A 23,087-nucleotide genomic window follows, 5' to 3' on the forward strand; every position below is an offset into this window, starting at 1 on the left:
AGACTGAAATCGAAACATCTGAGATGCAAAGGAACTTGGAAGTTCTTCTGCAGAGCACCGTAAAGGTTTATATGCACTTTATGAAATGCAGTTCCTACGTGATCCCCAGAAAGCTAACGAAATGCCATTAACAAATAGGAACAAATCAATGCATACAGAATTATTACCAACCCTTCCTTATACTTTCTGATCTGATACATCTAACCCGAAACGAATCTGGAATCAGCACCTGTATGCACAACCAACTAGAACATAAAAATTTCCCAAAATCAAACACTCGAGCACGTGAAGCCACGCAGAACAGAAGTTAATTGAGTTGTGCCTGCCCCAACAATGTCAAGCATCAGTACAAAAATTCTCATTGTTTAACCCACAGCAACTAGAGTGGCTGGCCTAATTACTAAAATATAGAGTCTTTGTTAATCCCAATAGACAGAAAGCAGAAACAAAGAGGTTCCTTGTTCTATGCTTACCTTCTGAACAAATCACTCCTGCATCCTCTCTGTGAGCACAGTTATGACTCCCCCATCCTCGGAAGGAACATTCCCCAAGGGTGGATTCGTTTCCATTGCACGCAACATCATCCATCCAGATATGCCCGCTGCCTTGCCCGAAGTGTGCCCCCGAGATTGCTGCTGCAGCAGAGGGACAACCTAACTCATTGCAGACAACCTTGGCGTCTTCAGTGCTCCATCCATCGTCGCATACCGTTCCCCACTGGGCAATGTACCGCACCTCCACTCTCCCTGAACAATGATCGCTGCCGCCTACCAGCCTTATTTCGGGGTCTGGAATCACTATCAAAGAAGAAATTACTGTATTTTTTGGAGTTTCACTTCAGGTATGTTCAGTTCTGCATTCCTATCCATGACACAGCATGTGAATGTTTGCACAAGCGGAGCCACCATTGTTACAGCACTGACTGTTGGGATATGCCAGAAGTAAAAGTGGAAGAGGCACTGGCTCTGGGTAAATTGAAGGGGGTGCTTAGTGTAGTTTAGAAGGCCTTTGCGTGTTATTCACGTTGGATGTTGAAGTCTTGGGAGCCCTAAGGGCAACTACATGTATGTGAGGTGCGTCCAGCTGCAGATACTGCAAGATCGTGCCATGGATCGGGAGCAGCAGCTGCAAGACCTTCGGCTTCTACGGGAGAGTGAGATCATCCATCAGAGGTGCAGGAGTCTGATAACTGAGTGAATGTCAGGGCAAGGAATTAGACGATGAATAGGCAGTTAGCTCACAGCAGCTCCTGGGTAAATTCCCTGAATACCAAGTATATCATTTTGGATAAAATTATTTGCAATATCCACTCAGCAGAATGCCACGGAGACCACGTGGGTTGCACTTACCACGGATTGCAGAAAGGAAAGAGGGAGAGTCGTGAGCAGTTGAGATGGAGGACTCAATAGTCAGAGGAATCGAAAATAAAGATTGTTGATGTGAACGGGACACACGGATGGTCTGTTGCTCTCTCCCAGGTGCTATGGACTCGGATCGCGTCCATAGCATTGTCCAGGGGGAGGGAGAGCAGCCTAGAATCTTGGTGCAAAGAGGTTCTGCAATGAGGATTTAAAGAGGTGGACAAAATGCTGAGATGCAACACCTTCAGGATTACTGCCTGCGTCATGCGCCAGGGACGATAGAAACAGAATGATTTGGCAGATAAATGCATGGCTGAGAATTTGGAGCAGGGAGAGAAGTGTTTCAGGTTCTTGGATCATTCAGATCTCTTCTACTGGAGGCATGACCTGTGCAGAAGGGAAGGGTTGCAGCTGAAGCCGATGGGGACCAACGTTCTCACACACTGGTTTCTCATTGCTACTGAGTAGGGTTAAAACTAATTTTGCAAGGGGGTGGAAACCGAAGGGAATGCGGTCAGAAAAGCGCAGATGGTAAAAGAGAAAAGATAGCATGTAGTCAGTCTGTTAGGAAAGGCGGGCAGATGATCGAACGAAAAAAAAGCTACCAGCAGAGCGGGCATCTGTGCATTAGGGCTGCAGAATCAAAAAGGGTTACAACACTGTTCTCAACGTCAATTGAGAACAACACGGAGCTTTTACAAATTGTCGCATATGACCTTGTGGACATCACCGATTCGTTGCTGAAAGATTGTTTGGCGGGTAGCTGAATTTCCATTCTACATTGTATCGAAAGGGTATGAACATAGGCTGGGGGTGTGGCATCGCTCTGCTGTTAGACAATGGCATCAAATACTAAGATATGACATAGGATAGGAAGATGTTCAATCCTTGTCAGTTCAGTAATGAAACTGCAATGGAAATGGACCCTGATGGCAGTATATGCAGCTCTCCAAACAAAAACTGGAATGTAGGCTGCAGAGTACAACAGAAACAGAAATGGCGTACCAAAAGGGAAATGTTATGATAGTAAGGGGAAATTTTAACATGAAGGTAGACTGGGAAAATTAGGTTGGTAATACAACTCAAAAGAGTGTGAATTCAGAAGGACCGAGACAGTTTTGGAGAATGGGCACAGAATAGGCAAATTAAATACAATTTTGAAAAATGCATGATCTTGCACATCATCGGTCGAAATAATTCTGCAGACTATTTTCTAACCAGACTGAAATCGAAACGTCTGAGAAGCAAAGGGACTTGGAAGTTCTTCTGCAGAGCACCGTAAAGGTTTATATGCAGTTTATGAAATGCAGTTCCTACGTCAATCCCAGAAAGCTAACGAAATGTCCTTAACAAATAGTTACAATTCAATGCATACAGATTTATTACCGGTCATTTCTTACACTCTCTGATCTGATACATCGAACCCGAAACGAATCTGGAATCAGCACCTGTATGCACGACCAACTAGAACATGAAAATTTCCCAAAATCAAACACTCGAGCACGTGAAGCCACGCAGAACAAATGTTAATTGAGTTGTGCCTGCCCCAACAATGTCAAGCATCAGTACAAAAATTCTCATTGTTTAACCCACAGCAACTAGAGTGGCTGGCCTAATTACTAAAATAAAGAGTCTTTGTTAATCCCAATAGACAGAAAGCAGAAACAAAGAGGTTCCTTGTTCTATGCTTACCTTCTGAACAAATCACTCCTGCATCCTCTCTGTGAGCACAGTTATGACTCCCCCATCCTCGGAAGGAACATTCCCCAAGGGCGGATTCGTTTCCATTGCACGCAACATCATCCATCCAGATATGCCCGCTGCCTTGCCCGAAGTGTGCCCCCGAGATTGCTGCTGCAGCAGAGGGACAACCTAACTCATTGCAGACAACCTTGGCGTCTTCAGTGCTCCATCCATCGTCGCATACCGTTCCCCACTGTGCATTGTACCGCACCTCCACTCTTCCTGAACAACGATCGCTGCCGCCTACCAGCCTTATTTCGGGGTCTGGAATCACTATCAAAGAAGAAATTACTGTATTTTTTGGAGTTTCACTTCAGGTATGTTCAGTTCTGCATTCCTATCCATGACACAGCATGTGAATGTTTGCACAAGCGGAGCCACCATTGTTACAGCACTGACTGTTGGGATACGCCACAAGTAAAAGTGGAAGAGGCACTGGCTCTGGGTAAATTGAAGGGGGTACTTAATGTAGTTTAGAAGGCCTTTGCATGTTATTCACGTTGGATGTTGAAGTCTTGGGAGCCCTAAGGGCAACTATATGTATGTGAGGTGCGTCCAGCTACAGATACTGGAACACGGTGCTATGGATCGGGAGCAGCAGCTGCACGACTTTCGGCTTCTACGGGAGAGTGAGGAGATCATCCATCAGAGGTGCAGGAGTCTGATAACTGAGTGAATGTCAGGGGAAGGAATTAGACGATGAATAGGCAGTTAGCTCACAGCAGCTCCTGGGTAAATTCCCTGAATACTAAGTATATCATGTTGGATAAAATTATTTGCAATATCCTCTCAGCAGAATGCCATGGAGACCAGGTGGGTTGCACTGACCACGGATTGCAGAAGGGAAAGAGGGAGAGTCGTGAGCAGTTGAGATGGAGGACTCAATAGTCAGAGGAATCGAAAATAAAGATTGTTGATGTGAACGGGACACACGGATGGTCTGTTGCTCCCTCCCAGGTGCTATGGACTCGGATCGCGTCCATAGCATTGTCCAGGGGGAGGGAGAGCAGCCTGGAATCTTGGTGCAAAGAGGTTCTGCAATGAGGATTTAAAGAGGTGGACAAAATGCTGAGATGCAACACCTTCAGGATTACTGCCTGCGTCATGCGCCAGGGACGATAGAAACAGAATGATTTGGCAGATAAATGCATGGCTGAGAATTTGGAGCAGGGAGAGAAGTGTTTCAGGTTCTTGGATCATTCAGATCTCTTCTACTGGAGTCATGACCTGTACAGAAGGGAAGGGTTGCAGCTGAATCCGATGGAGACCAACGTTCTCACACACTGGTTTCTCATTGCTACTGGGGAGGGTTCAAACTAATTTTGCAAGGGGGTGGAAACCGAAGGGAATGCGGTCAGGACAGCGCGGATGGTAAAAGAGAAAAGATAGCATGCAGTCAGTCTGTTAGGAAAGGCGGCCAGATGATCGAACGCAAAAAAAGCTACCAGCAGAGCAAGCACCAGTGCATTGCGGATGCAGAATCAAAAAGGGTTACAATACCGTTCTCAACGTCTATTGAGAACAACACGGAGCTTTTACAAATTGCCACGTATGATCTTGTGGACATCACCGATTCGTTGCTGAAAGATTGTTTGGCGGGTAGCTGAATTTCCATTCTACATTGCATCGAAAGGGTATGAACATGACATAGGATAGGAAGATGTTGAATCCTTGTCAGTTCAGTAATGAAACTGCAATGGAAATGGACCCTGATGGCAGTATATGCAGCTCTCCAAACAAAAACTGGAATGTAGGCTGCAGAATACAACAGAAACAGAAATGGCGTACCAAAAGGGAAATGTTATGATAGTAAGGGGAAATTTTAACATGTAGGTAGACTGGGAAAATTAGGTTGGTAATACAACTCAAAAGAGTGGGAATTCAGAAGGACCGAGACAGATTTGGAGAATGGGCACAGAAGACGCAAATTAAATACAATTTTGAAAAATGCATGATCTTGCACTTCCTCGCTAGAAATAATTCTGCAGACTATTTTCTAACCAGACTGAAATCGAAACATCTGAGATGCAAAGGAACTTGGAAGTTCTTCTGCAGAGCACCGTAAAGGTTTATATGCACTTTATGAAATGCAGTTCCTACGTGATCCGCAGAAAGCTAACGAAATGCCATTAACAAATAGGAACAAATCAATGCATACAGAATTATTACCAACCCTTCCTTATACTTTCTGATCTGATACATCTAACCCGAAACGAATCTGGAATCAGCACCTGTATGCACAACCAACTAGAACATAAAAATTTCCCAAAATCAAACACTCGAGCACGTGAAGCCACGCAGAACAGAAGTTAATTGAGTTGTGCCTGCCCCAACAATGTCAAACATCAGTACAAAAATTCTCATCGTTTTACCCACGGCAACTAGAGTGGCTGGCCTAATTACTAAAATATAGAGTCTTTGTTAATCCCAATAGACAGAAAGCAGAAACAAAGAGGTTCCTTGTTCTATGCTTACCTTCTGAACAAATCACTCCTGCATCCTCTCTGTGAGCACAGTTATGACTCCCCCATCCTCGGAAGGAACATTCCCCAAGGGCGGATTCGTTTCCATTGCACGCAACATCATCCATCCAGATATGCCCGCTGCCTTGCCCGAAGTGTGCCCCCGAGATTGCTGCTGCAGCAGAGGGACAACCTAACTCATTGCAGACAACCTTGGCGTCTTCAGTGCTCCATCCATCGTCGCATACCGTTCCCCACTGTGCATTGTACCGCACCTCCACTCTCCCTGAACAACGATCGCTGCCGCCTACCAGCCTTATTTCGGGGTCTGGAATCACTATCAAAGAAGAAATTACTGTATTTTTTGGAGTTTCACTTCAGGTATGTTCAGTTCTGCATTCCTATCCATGACACAGCATGTGAATGTTTACACAAGCGGAGCCACCATTGTTACAGCACTGACTGTTGGGATACTCCACAAGTAAAAGTGGAAGAGGCACTGGCTCTGGGTAAATTGAAGGGGGTACTTAATGTAGTTTAGAAGGCCTTTGCGTGTTATTCACGTTGGATGTTGAAGTCTTGGGAGCCCTAAGGGCAACTATATGTATGTGAGGTGCGTCCAGCTACAGATACTGGAACACGGTGCTATGGATCGGGAGCAGCAGCTGCACGACTTTCGGCTTCTACGGGAGAGTGAGGAGATCATCCATCAGAGGTGCAGGAGTCTGATAACTGAGTGAATGTCAGGGGAAGGAATTAGACGATGAATAGGCAGTTACCTCACAGCAGCTCCTGGGTAAATTCCCTGAATACTAAGTATATCATGTTGGATAAAATTATTTGCAATATCCTCTCAGCAGAATGCCATGGAGACCAGGTGGGTTGCACTGACCACGGATTGCAGAAGGGAAAGAGGGAGAGTAGTGAGCAGTTGAGATGGAGGACTCAATAGTCAGAGGAATCGAAAATAAAGATTGTTGATGTGAACGGGACACACGGATGGTCTGTTGCTCCCTCCCAGGTGCTATGGACTCGGATCGCGTCCATAGCATTGTCCAGGGGGAGGGAGAGCAGCCTGGAATCTTGGTGCAAAGAGGTTCTGCAATGAGGATTTAAAGAGGTGGACAAAATGCTGAGATGCAACACCTTCAGGATTACTGCCTGCGTCATGCGCCAGGGACGATAGAAACAGAATGATTTGGCAGATAAATGCATGGCTGAGAATTTGGAGCAGGGAGAGAAGTGTTTCAGGTTCTTGGATCATTCAGATCTCTTCTACTGGAGGCATGACCTGTACAGAAGGGAAGGGTTGCAGCTGAATCCGATGGAGACCAACGTTCTCACACACTGGTTTCTCATTGCTACTGGGGAGGGTTCAAACTAATTTTGCAAGGGGGTGGAAACCGAAGGGAATGCGGTCAGGACAGCGCGGATGGTAAAAGAGAAAAGATAGCATGCAGTCAGTCTGTTAGGAAAGGCGGCCAGATGATCGAACGCAAAAAAAGCTACCAGCAGAGCAAGCACCAGTGCATTGCGGATGCAGAATCAAAAAGGGTTACAATACCGTTCTCAACGTCTATTGAGAACAACACGGAGCTTTTACAAATTGCCACGTATGATCTTGTGGACATCACCGATTCGTTGCTGAAAGATTGTTTGGCGGGTAGCTGAATTTCCATTCTACATTGCATCGAAAGGGTATGAACATGACATAGGATAGGAAGATGTTGAATCCTTCTCAGTTCAGTAATAAAACTGCAATGGAAATGGACCCTGATGGCAGTATATGCAGCTCTCCAAACAAAAACTGGAATGTAGGCTGCAGAATACAACAGAAACAGAAATGGCGTACCAAAAGGGAAATGTTATGATAGTAAGGGGAAATTTTAACATGTAGGTAGACTGGGAAAACTAGGTTGGTAATACAACTCAAAAGAGTGGGAATTCAGAAGGACCGAGACAGATTTGGAGAATGGGCACAGAAGACGCAAATTAAATACAATTTTGAAAAATGCATGATCTTGCACTTCATCGCTAGAAATAATTCTGCAGACTATTTTCTAACCAGACTGAAATCGAAACATCTGAGATGCAAAGGAACTTGGAAGTTCTTCTGCAGAGCACCGTAAAGGTTTATATGCACTTTATGAAATGCAGTTCCTACGTGATCCCCAGAAAGCTAACGAAATGCCGTTAACAAATAGGAACAAATCAATGCATACAGAATTATTACCAACCCTTCCTTATACTTTCTGATCTGATACATCGAACCCGAAACGAATCTGGAATCAGCACCTGTATGCACAACCAACTAGAACATAACAATTTCCCAAAATCAAACACTCGAGCACGTGAAGCCACGCACAACAAATGTTAATTGAGTTGTGCCTGCCCCAACAATGTCAAGCATCAGTACAAAAATTCTCATTGTTTAACCCACAGCAACTAGAGTGGCTGGCCTAATTACTAAAATATAGAGTCTTTGTTAATCCCAATAGACAGAAAGCAGAAACAAAGAGGTTCCTTGTTCTATGCTTACCTTCTGAACAAATCACTCCTGCATCCTCTCTGTGAGCACAGTTATGACTCCCCCATCCTCGGAAGGAACATTCCCCAAGGGTGGATTCGTTTCCATTGCACGCAACATCATCCATCCAGATATGCCCGCTGCCTTGCCCGAAGTGTGCCCCCGAGATTGCTGCTGCAGCAGAGGGACAACCTAACTCATTGCAGACAACCTTGGCGTCTTCAGTGCTCCATCCATCGTCGCATACCGTTCCCCACTGGGCAATGTACCGCACCTCCACTCTCCCTGAACAATGATCGCTGCCGCCTACCAGCCTTATTTCGGGGTCTGGAATCACTATCAAAGAAGAAATTACTGTATTTTTTGGAGTTTCACTTCAGGTATGTTCAGTTCTGCATTCCTATCCATGACACAGCATGTGAATGTTTGCACAAGCGGAGCCACCATTGTTACAGCACTGACTGTTGGGATATGCCAGAAGTAAAAGTGGAAGAGGCACTGGCTCTGGGTAAATTGAAGGGGGTGCTTAGTGTAGTTTAGAAGGCCTTTGCGTGTTATTCACGTTGGATGTTGAAGTCTTGGGAGCCCTAAGGGCAACTACATGTATGTGAGGTGCGTCCAGCTGCAGATACTGCAAGATCGTGCCATGGATCGGGAGCAGCAGCTGCAAGACCTTCGGCTTCTACGGGAGAGTGAGATCATCCATCAGAGGTGCAGGAGTCTGATAACTGAGTGAATGTCAGGGCAAGGAATTAGACGATGAATAGGCAGTTAGCTCACAGCAGCTCCTGGGTAAATTCCCTGAATACCAAGTATATCATTTTGGATAAAATTATTTGCAATATCCACTCAGCAGAATGCCACGGAGACCACGTGGGTTGCACTTACCACGGATTGCAGAAAGGAAAGAGGGAGAGTCGTGAGCAGTTGAGATGGAGGACTCAATAGTCAGAGGAATCGAAAATAAAGATTGTTGATGTGAACGGGACACACGGATGGTCTGTTGCTCTCTCCCAGGTGCTATGGACTCGGATCGCGTCCATAGCATTGTCCAGGGGGAGGGAGAGCAGCCTAGAATCTTGGTGCAAAGAGGTTCTGCAATGAGGATTTAAAGAGGTGGACAAAATGCTGAGATGCAACACCTTCAGGATTACTGCCTGCGTCATGCGCCAGGGACGATAGAAACAGAATGATTTGGCAGATAAATGCATGGCTGAGAATTTGGAGCAGGGAGAGAAGTGTTTCAGGTTCTTGGATCATTCAGATCTCTTCTACTGGAGGCATGACCTGTGCAGAAGGGAAGGGTTGCAGCTGAAGCCGATGGGGACCAACGTTCTCACACACTGGTTTCTCATTGCTACTGAGTAGGGTTAAAACTAATTTTGCAAGGGGGTGGAAACCGAAGGGAATGCGGTCAGAAAAGCGCAGATGGTAAAAGAGAAAAGATAGCATGTAGTCAGTCTGTTAGGAAAGGCGGGCAGATGATCGAACGAAAAAAAAGCTACCAGCAGAGCGGGCATCTGTGCATTAGGGCTGCAGAATCAAAAAGGGTTACAACACTGTTCTCAACGTCAATTGAGAACAACACGGAGCTTTTACAAATTGTCGCATATGACCTTGTGGACATCACCGATTCGTTGCTGAAAGATTGTTTGGCGGGTAGCTGAATTTCCATTCTACATTGCATCGAAAGGGTATGAACATAGGCTGGGGGTGTGGCATCGCTCTGCTGTTAGACAATGGCATCAAATACTAAGATATGACATAGGATAGGAAGATGTTCAATCCTTGTCAGTTCAGTAATGAAACTGCAATGGAAATGGACCCTGATGGCAGTATATGCAGCTCTCCAAACAAAAACTGGAATGTAGGCTGCAGAGTACAACAGAAACAGAAATGGCGTACCAAAAGGGAAATGTTATGATAGTAAGGGGAAATTTTAACATGAAGGTAGACTGGGAAAATTAGGTTGGTAATACAACTCAAAAGAGTGTGAATTCAGAAGGACCGAGACAGTTTTGGAGAATGGGCACAGAATAGGCAAATTAAATACAATTTTGAAAAATGCATGATCTTGCACATCATCGGTCGAAATAATTCTGCAGACTATTTTCTAACCAGACTGAAATCGAAACGTCTGAGAAGCAAAGGGACTTGGAAGTTCTTCTGCAGAGCACCGTAAAGGTTTATATGCAGTTTATGAAATGCAGTTCCTACGTCAATCCCAGAAAGCTAACGAAATGTCCTTAACAAATAGTTACAATTCAATGCATACAGATTTATTACCGGTCATTTCTTACACTCTCTGATCTGATACATCGAACCCGAAACGAATCTGGAATCAGCACCTGTATGCACGACCAACTAGAACATGAAAACTTCCCAAAATCAAACACTCGAGCACGTGAAGCCACGCAGAACAAATGTTAATTGAGTTGTGCCTGCCCCAACAATGTCAAGCATCAGTACAAAAATTCTCATTGTTTAACCCACAGCAACTAGAGTGGCTGGCCTAATTACTAAAATAAAGAGTCTTTGTTAATCCCAATAGACAGAAAGCAGAAACAAAGAGGTTCCTTGTTCTATGCTTACCTTCTGAACAAATCACTCCTGCATCCTCTCTGTGAGCACAGTTATGACTCCCCCATCCTCGGAAGGAACATTCCCCAAGGGCGGATTCGTTTCCATTGCACGCAACATCATCCATCCAGATATGCCCGCTGCCTTGCCCGAAGTGTGCCCCCGAGATTGCTGCTGCAGCAGAGGGACAACCTAACTCATTGCAGACAACCTTGGCGTCTTCAGTGCTCCATCCATCGTCGCATACCGTTCCCCACTGTGCATTGTACCGCACCTCCACTCTTCCTGAACAACGATCGCTGCCGCCTACCAGCCTTATTTCGGGGTCTGGAATCACTATCAAAGAAGAAATTACTGTATTTTTTGGAGTTTCACTTCAGGTATGTTCAGTTCTGCATTCCTATCCATGACACAGCATGTGAATGTTTGCACAAGCGGAGCCACCATTGTTACAGCACTGACTGTTGGGATACGCCACAAGTAAAAGTGGAAGAGGCACTGGCTCTGGGTAAATTGAAGGGGGTACTTAATGTAGTTTAGAAGGCCTTTGCATGTTATTCACGTTGGATGTTGACGTCTTGGGAGCCCTAAGGGCAACTATATGTATGTGAGGTGCGTCCAGCTACAGATACTGGAACACGGTGCTATGGATCGGGAGCAGCAGCTGCACGACTTTCGGCTTCTACGGGAGAGTGAGGAGATCATCCATCAGAGGTGCAGGAGTCTGATAACTGAGTGAATGTCAGGGGAAGGAATTAGACGATGAATAGGCAGTTAGCTCACAGCAGCTCCTGGGTAAATTCCCTGAATACTAAGTATATCATGTTGGATAAAATTATTTGCAATATCCTCTCAGCAGAATGCCATGGAGACCAGGTGGGTTGCACTGACCACGGATTGCAGAAGGGAAAGAGGGAGAGTCGTGAGCAGTTGAGATGGAGGACTCAATAGTCAGAGGAATCGAAAATAAAGATTGTTGATGTGAACGGGACACACGGATGGTCTGTTGCTCCCTCCCAGGTGCTATGGACTCGGATCGCGTCCATAGCATTGTCCAGGGGGAGGGAGAGCAGCCTGGAATCTTGGTGCAAAGAGGTTCTGCAATGAGGATTTAAAGAGGTGGACAAAATGCTGAGATGCAACACCTTCAGGATTACTGCCTGCGTCATGCGCCAGGGACGATAGAAACAGAATGATTTGGCAGATAAATGCATGGCTGAGAATTTGGAGCAGGGAGAGAAGTGTTTCAGGTTCTTGGATCATTCAGATCTCTTCTACTGGAGTCATGACCTGTACAGAAGGGAAGGGTTGCAGCTGAATCCGATGGAGACCAACGTTCTCACACACTGGTTTCTCATTGCTACTGGGGAGGGTTCAAACTAATTTTGCAAGGGGGTGGAAACCGAAGGGAATGCGGTCAGGACAGCGCGGATGGTAAAAGAGAAAAGATAGCATGCAGTCAGTCTGTTAGGAAAGGCGGCCAGATGATCGAACGCAAAAAAAGCTACCAGCAGAGCAAGCACCAGTGCATTGCGGATGCAGAATCAAAAAGGGTTACAATACCGTTCTCAACGTCTATTGAGAACAACACGGAGCTTTTACAAATTGCCACGTATGATCTTGTGGACATCACCGATTCGTTGCTGAAAGATTGTTTGGCGGGTAGCTGAATTTCCATTCTACATTGCATCGAAAGGGTATGAACATGACATAGGATAGGAAGATGTTGAATCCTTGTCAGTTCAGTAATGAAACTGCAATGGAAATGGACCCTGATGGCAGTATATGCAGCTCTCCAAACAAAAACTGGAATGTAGGCTGCAGAATACAACAGAAACAGAAATGGCGTACCAAAAGGGAAATGTTATGATAGTAAGGGGAAATTTTAACATGTAGGTAGACTGGGAAAATTAGGTTGGTAATACAACTCAAAAGAGTGGGAATTCAGAAGGACCGAGACAGATTTGGAGAATGGGCACAGAAGACGCAAATTAAATACAATTTTGAAAAATGCATGATCTTGCACTTCCTCGCTAGAAATAATTCTGCAGACTATTTTCTAACCAGACTGAAATCGAAACATCTGAGATGCAAAGGAACTTGGAAGTTCTTCTGCAGAGCACCGTAAAGGTTTATATGCACTTTATGAAATGCAGTTCCTACGTGATCCCCAGAAAGCTAACGAAATGCCATTAACAAATAGGAACAAATCAATGCATACAGAATTATTACCAACCCTTCCTTATACTTTCTGATCTGATACATCTAACCCGAAACGAATCTGGAATCAGCACCTGTATGCACAACCAACTAGAACATAAAAATTTCCCAAAATCAAACACTCGAGCACGTGAAGCCACGCAGAACAAAAGTTAATTCAGTTGTGCCTGCCCCAACAATGTCAAGCATCAGTACAAAAATTCTCATCGTTTTACCCACGGCAACTAGAGTGGCTGGCCTAATTACTAAAATATAGAGTCTTTGTTAATCCCAATAGACAGAAAGCAGAAACAAAGAGGTTCTTTGTTCTATGCTTACCTTCTGAACAAATCACTCCTGCATCCTCTCTGTGAGCACAGTTATGACTCCCCCATCCTCGGAAGGAACATTCCCCAAGGGTGGATTCATTTCCATTGCACGCAACATCATCCATCCAGATATGCCCGCTGCCTTGCCCGAAGTGTGCCCCCGAGATTGCTGCTGCAGCAGAGGGACAACCTAACTCATTGCAGACAACCTTGGCGTCTTCAGTGCTCCATCCATCGTCGCATACCGTTCCCCACTGTGCAATGTACCGCACCTCCACTCTCCCTGAACAATGATCGCTGCCGCCTACCAGCCTTATTTCGGGGTCTGGAATCACTATCAAAGAAGAAATTACTGTATTTTTTGGAGTTTCACTTCAGGTATGTTCAGTTCTGCATTCCTATCCATGACACAGCATGTGAATGTTTGCACAAGCGGAGCCACCATTGTTACAGCACTGACTGTTGGGATATGCCAGAAGTAAAAGTGGAAGAGGCACTGGCTCTGGGTAAATTGAAGGGGGTGCTTAGTGTAGTTTAGAAGGCCTTTGCGTGTTATTCACGTTGGATGTTGAAGTCTTGGGAGCCCTAAGGGCAACTACATGTATGTGAGGTGCGTCCAGCTGCAGATATTGCAAGATCGTGCTATGGATCGGGAGCAGCAGCTGCAAGACCTTCGGCTTCTACGGGAGAGTGAGATCATCCATCAGAGGTGCAGGAGTCTGATAACTGAGTGAATGTCAGGGCAAGGAATTAGACGATGAATAGGCAGTTAGCTCACAGCAGCTCCTGGGTAAATTCCCTGAATACCAAGTATATCATTTTGGATAAAATTATTTGCAATATCCACTCAGCAGAATGCCACGGAGACCAGGTGGGTTGCACTTACCACGGATTGCAGAAAGGAAAGAGGGAGAGTCGTGAGCAGTTGAGATGGAGGACTCAATAGTCAGAGGAATCGAAAATAAAGATTGTTGATGTGAACGGGACACACGGATGGTCTGTTGCTCCCTCCCAGGTGCTATGGACTCGGATCGCGTCCATAGCATTGTCCAGGGGGAGGGAGAGCAGCCTGAAATCTTGGTGCAAAGAGGTTCTGCAATGAGGATTTAAAGAGGTGGACAAAATGCTGAGATGCAACACCTTCAGGATTACTGCCTGCGTCATGCACCAGAGACGATAGAAACAGAATGATTTGGCAGATAAATGCATGGCTGAGAATTTGGAGCAGGGAGAGAAGTACTTCAGGTTCTTGGATCATTCACATCTCTTCTGCGGGAGGCATGACCTGTACAGAAGGGAAGGGTTGCAGCTGAAGCCGATGGGGACCAACGTTCTCACACACTGGTTTCTCATTGCTACTGAGTAGGGTTAAAACTAATTTTGCAAGGGGGTGGAAACCGAAGGGAATGCGGTCAGAAAAGCGCAGATGGTAAAAGAGAAAAGATAGCATGTAGTCAGTCTGTTAGGAAAGGCGGGCAGATGATCGAACGAAAAAAAAGCTACCAGCAGAGCGGGCATCTGTGCATTAGGGCTGCAGAATCAAAAAGGGTTACAACACTGTTCTCAACGTCAATTGAGAACAACACGGAGCTTTTACAAATTGTCGCATATGACCTTGTGGACATCACCGATTCGTTGCTGAAAGATTGTTTGGCGGGTAGCTGAATTTCCATTCTACATTGTATCGAAAGGGTATGAACATAGGCTGGGGGTGTGGCATCGCTCTGCTGTTAGACAATGGCATCAAATACTAAGATATGACATAGGATAGGAAGATGTTCAATCCTTGTCAGTTCAGTAATGAAACTGCAATGGAAATGGACCCTGATGGCAGTATATGCAGCTCTCCAAACAAAAACTGGAATGTAGGCTGCAGAGTACAACAGAAACAGAAATGGCGTACCAAAAGGGAAATGTTATGATAGTAAGGGGAAATTTTAACATGAAGGTAGACTGGGAAAATTAGGTTGGTAATACAACTCAAAAGAGTGTGAATTCAGAAGGACCGAGACAGTTTTGGAGAATGGGCACAGAATAGGCAAATTAAATACAATTTTGAAAAATGCATGATCTTGCACATCATCGGTCGAAATAATTCTGCAGACTATTTTCTAACCAGACTGAAATCGAAACGTCTGAGAAGCAAAGGGACTTGGAAGTTCTTCTGCAGAGCACCGTAAAGGTTTATATGCAGTTTATGAAATGCAGTTCCTACGTCAACCCCAGAAAGCTAACGAAATGTCCTTAACAAATAGTTACAATTCAATGCATACAGATTTATTACCGGTCATTTCTTACAGTCTCTGATCTGATACATCGAACCCGAAACGAATCTGGAATCAGCACCTGTATGCACGACCAACTAGAACATGAAAACTTCCCAAAATCAAACACTCGAGCACGTGAAGCCACGCAGAACAAATGTTAATTGAGTTGTGCCTGCCCCAACAATGTCAAGCATCAGTACAAAAATTCTCATTGTTTAACCCACAGCAACTAGAGTGGCTGGCCTAATTACTAAAATAAAGAGTCTTTGTTAATCCCAATAGACAGAAAGCAGAAACAAAGAGGTTCCTTGTTCTATGCTTACCTTCTGAACAAATCACTCCTGCATCCTCTCTGTGAGCACAGTTATGACTCCCCCATCCTCGGAAGGAACATTCCCCAAGGGCGGATTCGTTTCCATTGCACGCAACATCATCCATCCAGATATGCCCGCTGCCTTGCCCGAAGTGTGCCCCCGAGATTGCTGCTGCAGCAGAGGGACAACCTAACTCATTGCAGACAACCTTGGCGTCTTCAGTGCTCCATCCATCGTCGCATACCGTTCCCCACTGTGCATTGTACCGCACCTCCACTCTTCCTGAACAACGATCGCTGCCGCCTACCAGCCTTATTTCGGGGTCTGGAATCACTATCAAAGAAGAAATTACTGTATTTTTTGGAGTTTCACTTCAGGTATGTTCAGTTCTGCATTCCTATCCATGACACAGCATGTGAATGTTTACACAAGCGGAGCCACCATTGTTACAGCACTGACTGTTGGGATACTCCACAAGTAAAAGTGGAAGAGGCACTGGCTCTGGGTAAATTGAAGGGGGTACTTAATGTAGTTTAGAAGGCCTTTGCGTGTTATTCACGTTGGATGTTGAAGTCTTGGGAGCCCTAAGGGCAACTATATGTATGTGAGGTGCGTCCAGCTACAGATACTGGAACACGGTGCTATGGATCGGGAGCAGCAGCTGCACGACTTTCGGCTTCTACGGGAGAGTGAGGAGATCATCCATCAGAGGTGCAGGAGTCTGATAACTGAGTGAATGTCAGGGGAAGGAATTAGACGATGAATAGGCAGTTACCTCACAGCAGCTCCTGGGTAAATTCCCTGAATACTAAGTATATCATGTTGGATAAAATTATTTGCAATATCCTCTCAGCAGAATGCCATGGAGACCAGGTGGGTTGCACTGACCACGGATTGCAGAAGGGAAAGAGGGAGAGTAGTGAGCAGTTGAGATGGAGGACTCAATAGTCAGCGGAATCGAAAATAAAGATTGTTGATGTGAACGGGACACACGGATGGTCTGTTGCTCCCTCCCAGGTGCTATGGACTCGGATCGCGTCCATAGCATTGTCCAGGGGGAGGGAGAGCAGCCTGGAATCTTGGTGCAAAGAGGTTCTGCAATGAGGATTTAAAGAGGTGGACAAAATGCTGAGATGCAACACCTTCAGGATTACTGCCTGCGTCATGCGCCAGGGACGATAGAAACAGAATGATTTGGCAGATAAATGCATGGCTGAGAATTTGGAGCAGGGAGAGAAGTGTTTCAGGTTCTTGGATCATTCAGATCTCTTCTACTGGAGGCATGACCTGTACAGAAGGGAAGGGTTGCAGCTGAATCCGATGGAGACCAACGTTCTCACACACTGGTTTCTCATTGCTACTGGGGAGGGTTCAAACTAATTTTGCAAGGGGGTGGAAACCGAAGGGAATGCGGTCAGGACAGCGCGGATGGTAAAAGAGAAAAGATAGCATGCAGTCAGTCTGTTAGGAAAGGCGGCCAGATGATCGAACGCAAAAAAAGCTACCAGCAGAGCAAGCACCAGTGCATTGCGGATGCAGAATCAAAAAGGGTTACAATACCGTTCTCAACGTCTATTGAGAACAACACGGAGCTTTTACAAATTGCCACGTATGATCTTGTGGACATCACCGATTCGTTGCTGAAAGATTGTTTGGCGGGTAGCTGAATTTCCATTCTACATTGCATCGAAAGGGTATGAACATGACATAGGATAGGAAGATGTTGAATCCTTGTCAGTTCAGTAATAAAACTGCAATGGAAATGGACCCTGATGGCAGTATATGCAGCTCTCCAAACAAAAACTGGAATGTAGGCTGCAGAATACAACAGAAACAGAAATGGCGTACCAAAAGGGAAATGTTATGATAGTAAGGGGAAATTTTAACATGTAGGTAGACTGGGAAAACTAGGTTGGTAATACAACTCAAAAGAGTGGGAATTCACAAGGACCGAGACAGATTTGGAGAATGGGCACAGAAGACGCAAATTAAATACAATTTTGAAAAATGCATGATCTTGCACTTCATCGCTAGAAATAATTCTGCAGACTATTTTCTAACCAGACTGAAATCGAAACATCTGAGATGCAAAGGAACTTGGAAGTTCTTCTGCAGAGCACCGTAAAGGTTTATATGCACTTTATGAAATGCAGTTCCTACGTGATCCCCAGAAAGCTAACGAAATGCCGTTAACAAATAGGAACAAATAAATGCATACAGAATTATTACCAACCCTTCCTTATACTTTCTGATCTGATACATCTAACCCGAAACGAATCTGGAATCAGCACCTGTATGCACAACCAACTAGAACATAAAAATTTCCCAAAATCAAACACTCGAGCACGTGAAGCCACGCAGAACAAATGTTAATTGAGTTGTGCCTGCCCCAACAATGTCAAGCATCAGTACAAAAATTCTCATTGTTTAACCCACAGCAACTAGAGTGGCTGGCCTAATTACTAAAATATAGAGTCTTTGTTAATCCCAATAGACAGAAAGCAGAAACAAAGAGGTTCCTTGTTCTATGCTTACCTTCTGAACAAATCACTCCTGCATCCTCTCTGTGAGCACAGTTATGACTCCCCCATCCTCGGAAGGAACATTCCCCAAGGGTGGATTCGTTTCCATTGCACGCAACATCATCCATCCAGATATGCCCGCTGCCTTGCCCGAAGTGTGCCCCCGAGATTGCTGCTGCAGCAGAGGGACAACCTAACTCATTGCAGACAACCTTGGCGTCTTCAGTGCTCCATCCATCGTCGCATACCGTTCCCCACTGGGCAATGTACCGCACCTCCACTCTCCCTGAACAATGATCGCTGCCGCCTACCAGCCTTATTTCGGGGTCTGGAATCACTATCAAAGAAGAAATTACTGTATTTTTTGGAGTTTCACTTCAGGTATGTTCAGTTCTGCATTCCTATCCATGACACAGCATGTGAATGTTTGCACAAGCGGAGCCACCATTGTTACAGCACTGACTGTTGGGATATGCCAGAAGTAAAAGTGGAAGAGGCACTGGCTCTGGGTAAATTGAAGGGGGTGCTTAGTGTAGTTTAGAAGGCCTTTGCGTGTTATTCACGTTGGATGTTGAAGTCTTGGGAGCCCTAAGGGCAACTACATGTATGTGAGGTGCGTCCAGCTGCAGATACTGCAAGATCGTGCCATGGATCGGGAGCAGCAGCTGCAAGACCTTCGGCTTCTACGGGAGAGTGAGATCATCCATCAGAGGTGCAGGAGTCTGATAACTGAGTGAATGTCAGGGGAAGGAATTAGACGATGAATAGGCAGTTAGCTCACAGCAGCTCCTGGGTAAATTCCCTGAATACCAAGTATATCATTTTGGATAAAATTATTTGCAATATCCACTCAGCAGAATGCCACGGAGACCACGTGGGTTGCACTTACCACGGATTGCAGAAAGGAAAGAGGGAGAGTCGTGAGCAGTTCAGATGGAGGACTCAATAGTCAGAGGAATCGAAAATAAAGATTGTTGATGTGAACGGGACACACGGATGGTCTGTTGCTCTCTCCCAGGTGCTATGGACTCGGATCGCGTCCATAGCATTGTCCAGGGGGAGGGAGAGCAGCCTAGAATCTTGGTGCAAAGAGGTTCTGCAATGAGGATTTAAAGAGGTGGACAAAATGCTGAGATGCAACACCTTCAGGATTACTGCCTGCGTCATGCGCCAGGGACGATAGAAACAGAATGATTTGGCAGATAAATGCATGGCTGAGAATTTGGAGCAGGGAGAGAAGTGTTTCAGGTTCTTGGATCATTCAGATCTCTTCTACTGGAGGCATGACCTGTGCAGAAGGGAAGGGTTGCAGCTGAATCCGATGGAGACCAACGTTCTCACACACTGGTTTCTCATTGCTACTGGGGAGGGTTCAAACTAATTTTGCAAGGGGGTGGAAACCGAAGGGAATGCGGTCAGGACAGCGCGGATGGTAAAAGAGAAAAGATAGCATGCAGTCAGTCTGTTAGGAAAGGCGGCCAGATGATCGAACGCAAAAAAAGCTACCAGCAGAGCAAGCACCAGTGCATTGCGGATGCAGAATCAAAAAGGGTTACAATACCGTTCTCAACGTCTATTGAGAACAACACGGAGCTTTTACAAATTGCCACGTATGATCTTGTGGACATCACCGATTCGTTGCTGAAAGATTGTTTGGCGGGTAGCTGAATTTCCATTCTACATTGCATCGAAAGGGTATGAACATGACATAGGATAGGAAGATGTTGAATCCTTGTCAGTTCAGTAATAAAACTGCAATGGAAATGGACCCTGATGGCAGTATATGCAGCTCTCCAAACAAAAACTGGAATGTAGGCTGCAGAATACAACAGAAACAGAAATGGCGTACCAAAAGGGAAATGTTATGATAGTAAGGGGAAATTTTAACATGCAGGTAGACTGGGAAAACTAGGTTGGTAATACAACTCAAAAGAGTGGGAATTCAGAAGGACCGAGACAGATTTGGAGAATGGGCACAGAAGACGCAAATTAAATACAATTTTGAAAAATGCATGATCTTGCACTTCATCGCTAGAAATAATTCTGCAGACTATTTTCTAACCAGACTGAAATCGAAACATCTGAGATGCAAAGGAACTTGGAAGTTCTTCTGCAGAGCACCGTAAAGGTTTATATGCACTTTATGAAATGCAGTTCCTACGTGATCCCCAGAAAGCTAACGAAATGCCGTTAACAAATAGGAACAAATCAATGCATACAGAATTGTTACCAACCCTTCCTTATACTTTCTGATCTGATACATCGAACCCGAAACGAATCTGGAATCAGCACCTGTATGCACAACCAACTAGAACATAAAAATTTCCCAAAATCAAACACTCGAGCACGTGAAGCCACGCAGAACAAATGTTAATTGAGTTGTGCCTGCCCCAACAACGTCAAGCATCAGTACAAAAATTCTCATTGTTTAACCCACAGCAACTAGAGTGGCTGGCCTAATTACTAAAATATAGAGTCTTTGTTAATCCCAATAGACAGAAAGCAGAAACAAAGAGGTTCCTTGTTCTATGCTTACCTTCTGAACAAATCACTCCTGCATCCTCTCTGTGAGCACAGTTATGACTCCCCCATCCTCGGAAGGAACATTCCCCAAGGGTGGATTCGTTTCCATTGCACGCAACATCATCCATCCAGATATGCCCGCTGCCTTGCCCGAAGTGTGCCCCCGAGATTGCTGCTGCAGCAGAGGGACAACCTAACTCATTGCAGACAACCTTGGCGTCTTCAGTGCTCCATCCATCGTCGCATACCGTTCCCCACTGTGCAATGTACCGCACCTCCACTCTCCCTGAACAACGATCGCTGCCGCCTACCAGCCTTATTTCGGGGTCTGGAATCACTATCAAAGAAGAAATTACTGTATTTTTTGGAGTTTCACTTCAGGTATGTTCAGTTCTGCATTCCTATCCATGACACAGCATGTGAATGTTTGCACAAGCGGAGCCACCATTGTTACAGCACTGACTGTTGGGATATGCCAGAAGTAAAAGTGGAAGAGGCACTGGCTCTGGGTAAATTGAAGGGGGTGCTTAGTGTAGTTTAGAAGGCCTTTGCGTGTTATTCACGTTGGATGTTGAAGTCTTGGGAGCCCTAAGGGCAACTACATGTATGTGAGGTGCGTCCAGCTGCAGATACTGCAAGATCGTGCCATGGATCGGGAGCAGCAGCTGCAAGACCTTCGGCTTCTACGGGAGAGTGAGATCATCCATCAGAGGTGCAGGAGTCTGATAACTGAGTGAATGTCAGGGCAAGGAATTAGACGATGAATAGGCAGTTAGCTCACAGCAGCTCCTGGGTAAATTCCCTGAATACCAAGTATATCATTTTGGATAAAATTATTTGCAATATCCACTCAGCAGAATGCCACGGAGACCAGGTGGGTTGCACTTACCACGGATTGCAGAAAGGAAAGAGGGAGAGTCGTGAGCAGTTGAGATGGAGGACTCAATAGTCAGAGGAATCGAAAATAAAGATTGTTGATGTGAATGGGACACACGGATGGTCTGTTGCTCCCTCCCAGGTGCTATGGACTCGGATCGCATCCATAGCATTGTCCAGGGGGAGGGAGAGCAGCCTGAAATCTTGGTGCAAAGAGCTTCTGCAATGAGGATTTAAAGAGGTGGACAAAATGCTGAGATGCAACACCTTCAGGATTACTGCCTGCGTCATGCACCAGAGACGATAGAAACAGAATGATTTGGCAGATAAATGCATGGCTGAGAATTTGGAGCAGGGAGAGAAGTACTTCAGGTTCTTGGATCATTCACATCTCTTCTGCGGGAGGCATGACCTGTACAGAAGGGAAGGGTTGCAGCTGAAGCCGATGGGGACCAACGTTCTCACACACTGGTTTCTCATTGCTACTGAGTAGGGTTAAAACTAATTTTGCAAGGGGGTGGAAACCGAAGGGAATGCGGTCAGAAAAGCGCAGATGGTAAAAGAGAAAAGATAGCATGTAGTCAGTCTGTTAGGAAAGGCGGGCAGATGATCGAACGAAAAAAAAGCTACCAGCAGAGCGGGCATCTGTGCATTAGGGCTGCAGAATCAAAAAGGGTTACAACACTGTTCTCAACGTCAATTGAGAACAACACGGAGCTTTTACAAATTGTCGCATATGACCTTGTGGACATCACCGATTCGTTGCTGAAAGATTGTTTGGCAGGTAGCTGAATTTCCATTCTACATTGTATCGAAAGGGTATGAACATAGGCTGGGGGTGTGGCATCGCTCTGCTGTTAGACAATGGCATCAAATACTAAGATATGACATAGGATAGGAAGATGTTCAATCCTTGTCAGTTCAGTAATGAAACTGCAATGGAAATGGACCCTGATGGCAGTATATGCAGCTCTCCAAACAAAAACTGGAATGTAGGCTGCAGAGTACAACAGAAACAGAAATGGCGTACCAAAAGGGAAATGTTATGATAGTAAGGGGAAATTTTAACATGAAGGTAGACTGGGAAAATTAGGTTGGTAATACAACTCAAAAGAGTGTGAATTCAGAAGGACCGAGACAGTTTTGGAGAATGGGCACAGAATAGGCAAATTAAATACAATTTTGAAAAATGCATGATCTTGCACATCATCGGTCGAAATAATTCTGCAGACTATTTTCTAACCAGACTGAAATCGAAACGTCTGAGAAGCAAAGGGACTTGGAAGTTCTTCTGCAGAGCACCGTAAAGGTTTATATGCAGTTTATGAAATGCAGTTCCTACGTCAACCCCAGAAAGCTAACGAAATGTCGTTAACAAATAGTT

General features: G+C 45.2%; 1 protein-coding gene across 1 annotated transcript in view; it reads right to left on the minus strand.

Moving 5' to 3' along the window:
• LOC140190162 (scavenger receptor cysteine-rich domain-containing protein DMBT1-like) overlaps positions 1-23,087 on the minus strand; it is a 111,461-nt gene that overhangs the window by 64,675 nt on the left and 23,699 nt on the right. Inside the window, exons 11-19 of the mRNA XM_072246673.1 lie at positions 20,841-21,002; positions 18,318-18,479; positions 15,792-15,953; positions 13,212-13,373; positions 10,686-11,009; positions 8,106-8,420; positions 5,580-5,903; positions 3,054-3,368; positions 474-635 (exon numbers count right to left, since the gene is read on the minus strand). Coding sequence (XP_072102774.1) covers positions 474-635; positions 3,054-3,368; positions 5,580-5,903; positions 8,106-8,420; positions 10,686-11,009; positions 13,212-13,373; positions 15,792-15,953; positions 18,318-18,479; positions 20,841-21,002 — 2,088 coding nt within the window. The remainder of the gene's footprint in view (positions 1-473; positions 636-3,053; positions 3,369-5,579; positions 5,904-8,105; positions 8,421-10,685; positions 11,010-13,211; positions 13,374-15,791; positions 15,954-18,317; positions 18,480-20,840; positions 21,003-23,087) is intronic.

Source organism: Mobula birostris, chromosome 29 (genome assembly GCF_030028105.1).
Source record: "Mobula birostris isolate sMobBir1 chromosome 29, sMobBir1.hap1, whole genome shotgun sequence".
Classification (NCBI taxonomy): domain Eukaryota; kingdom Metazoa; phylum Chordata; class Chondrichthyes; order Myliobatiformes; family Myliobatidae; genus Mobula; species Mobula birostris.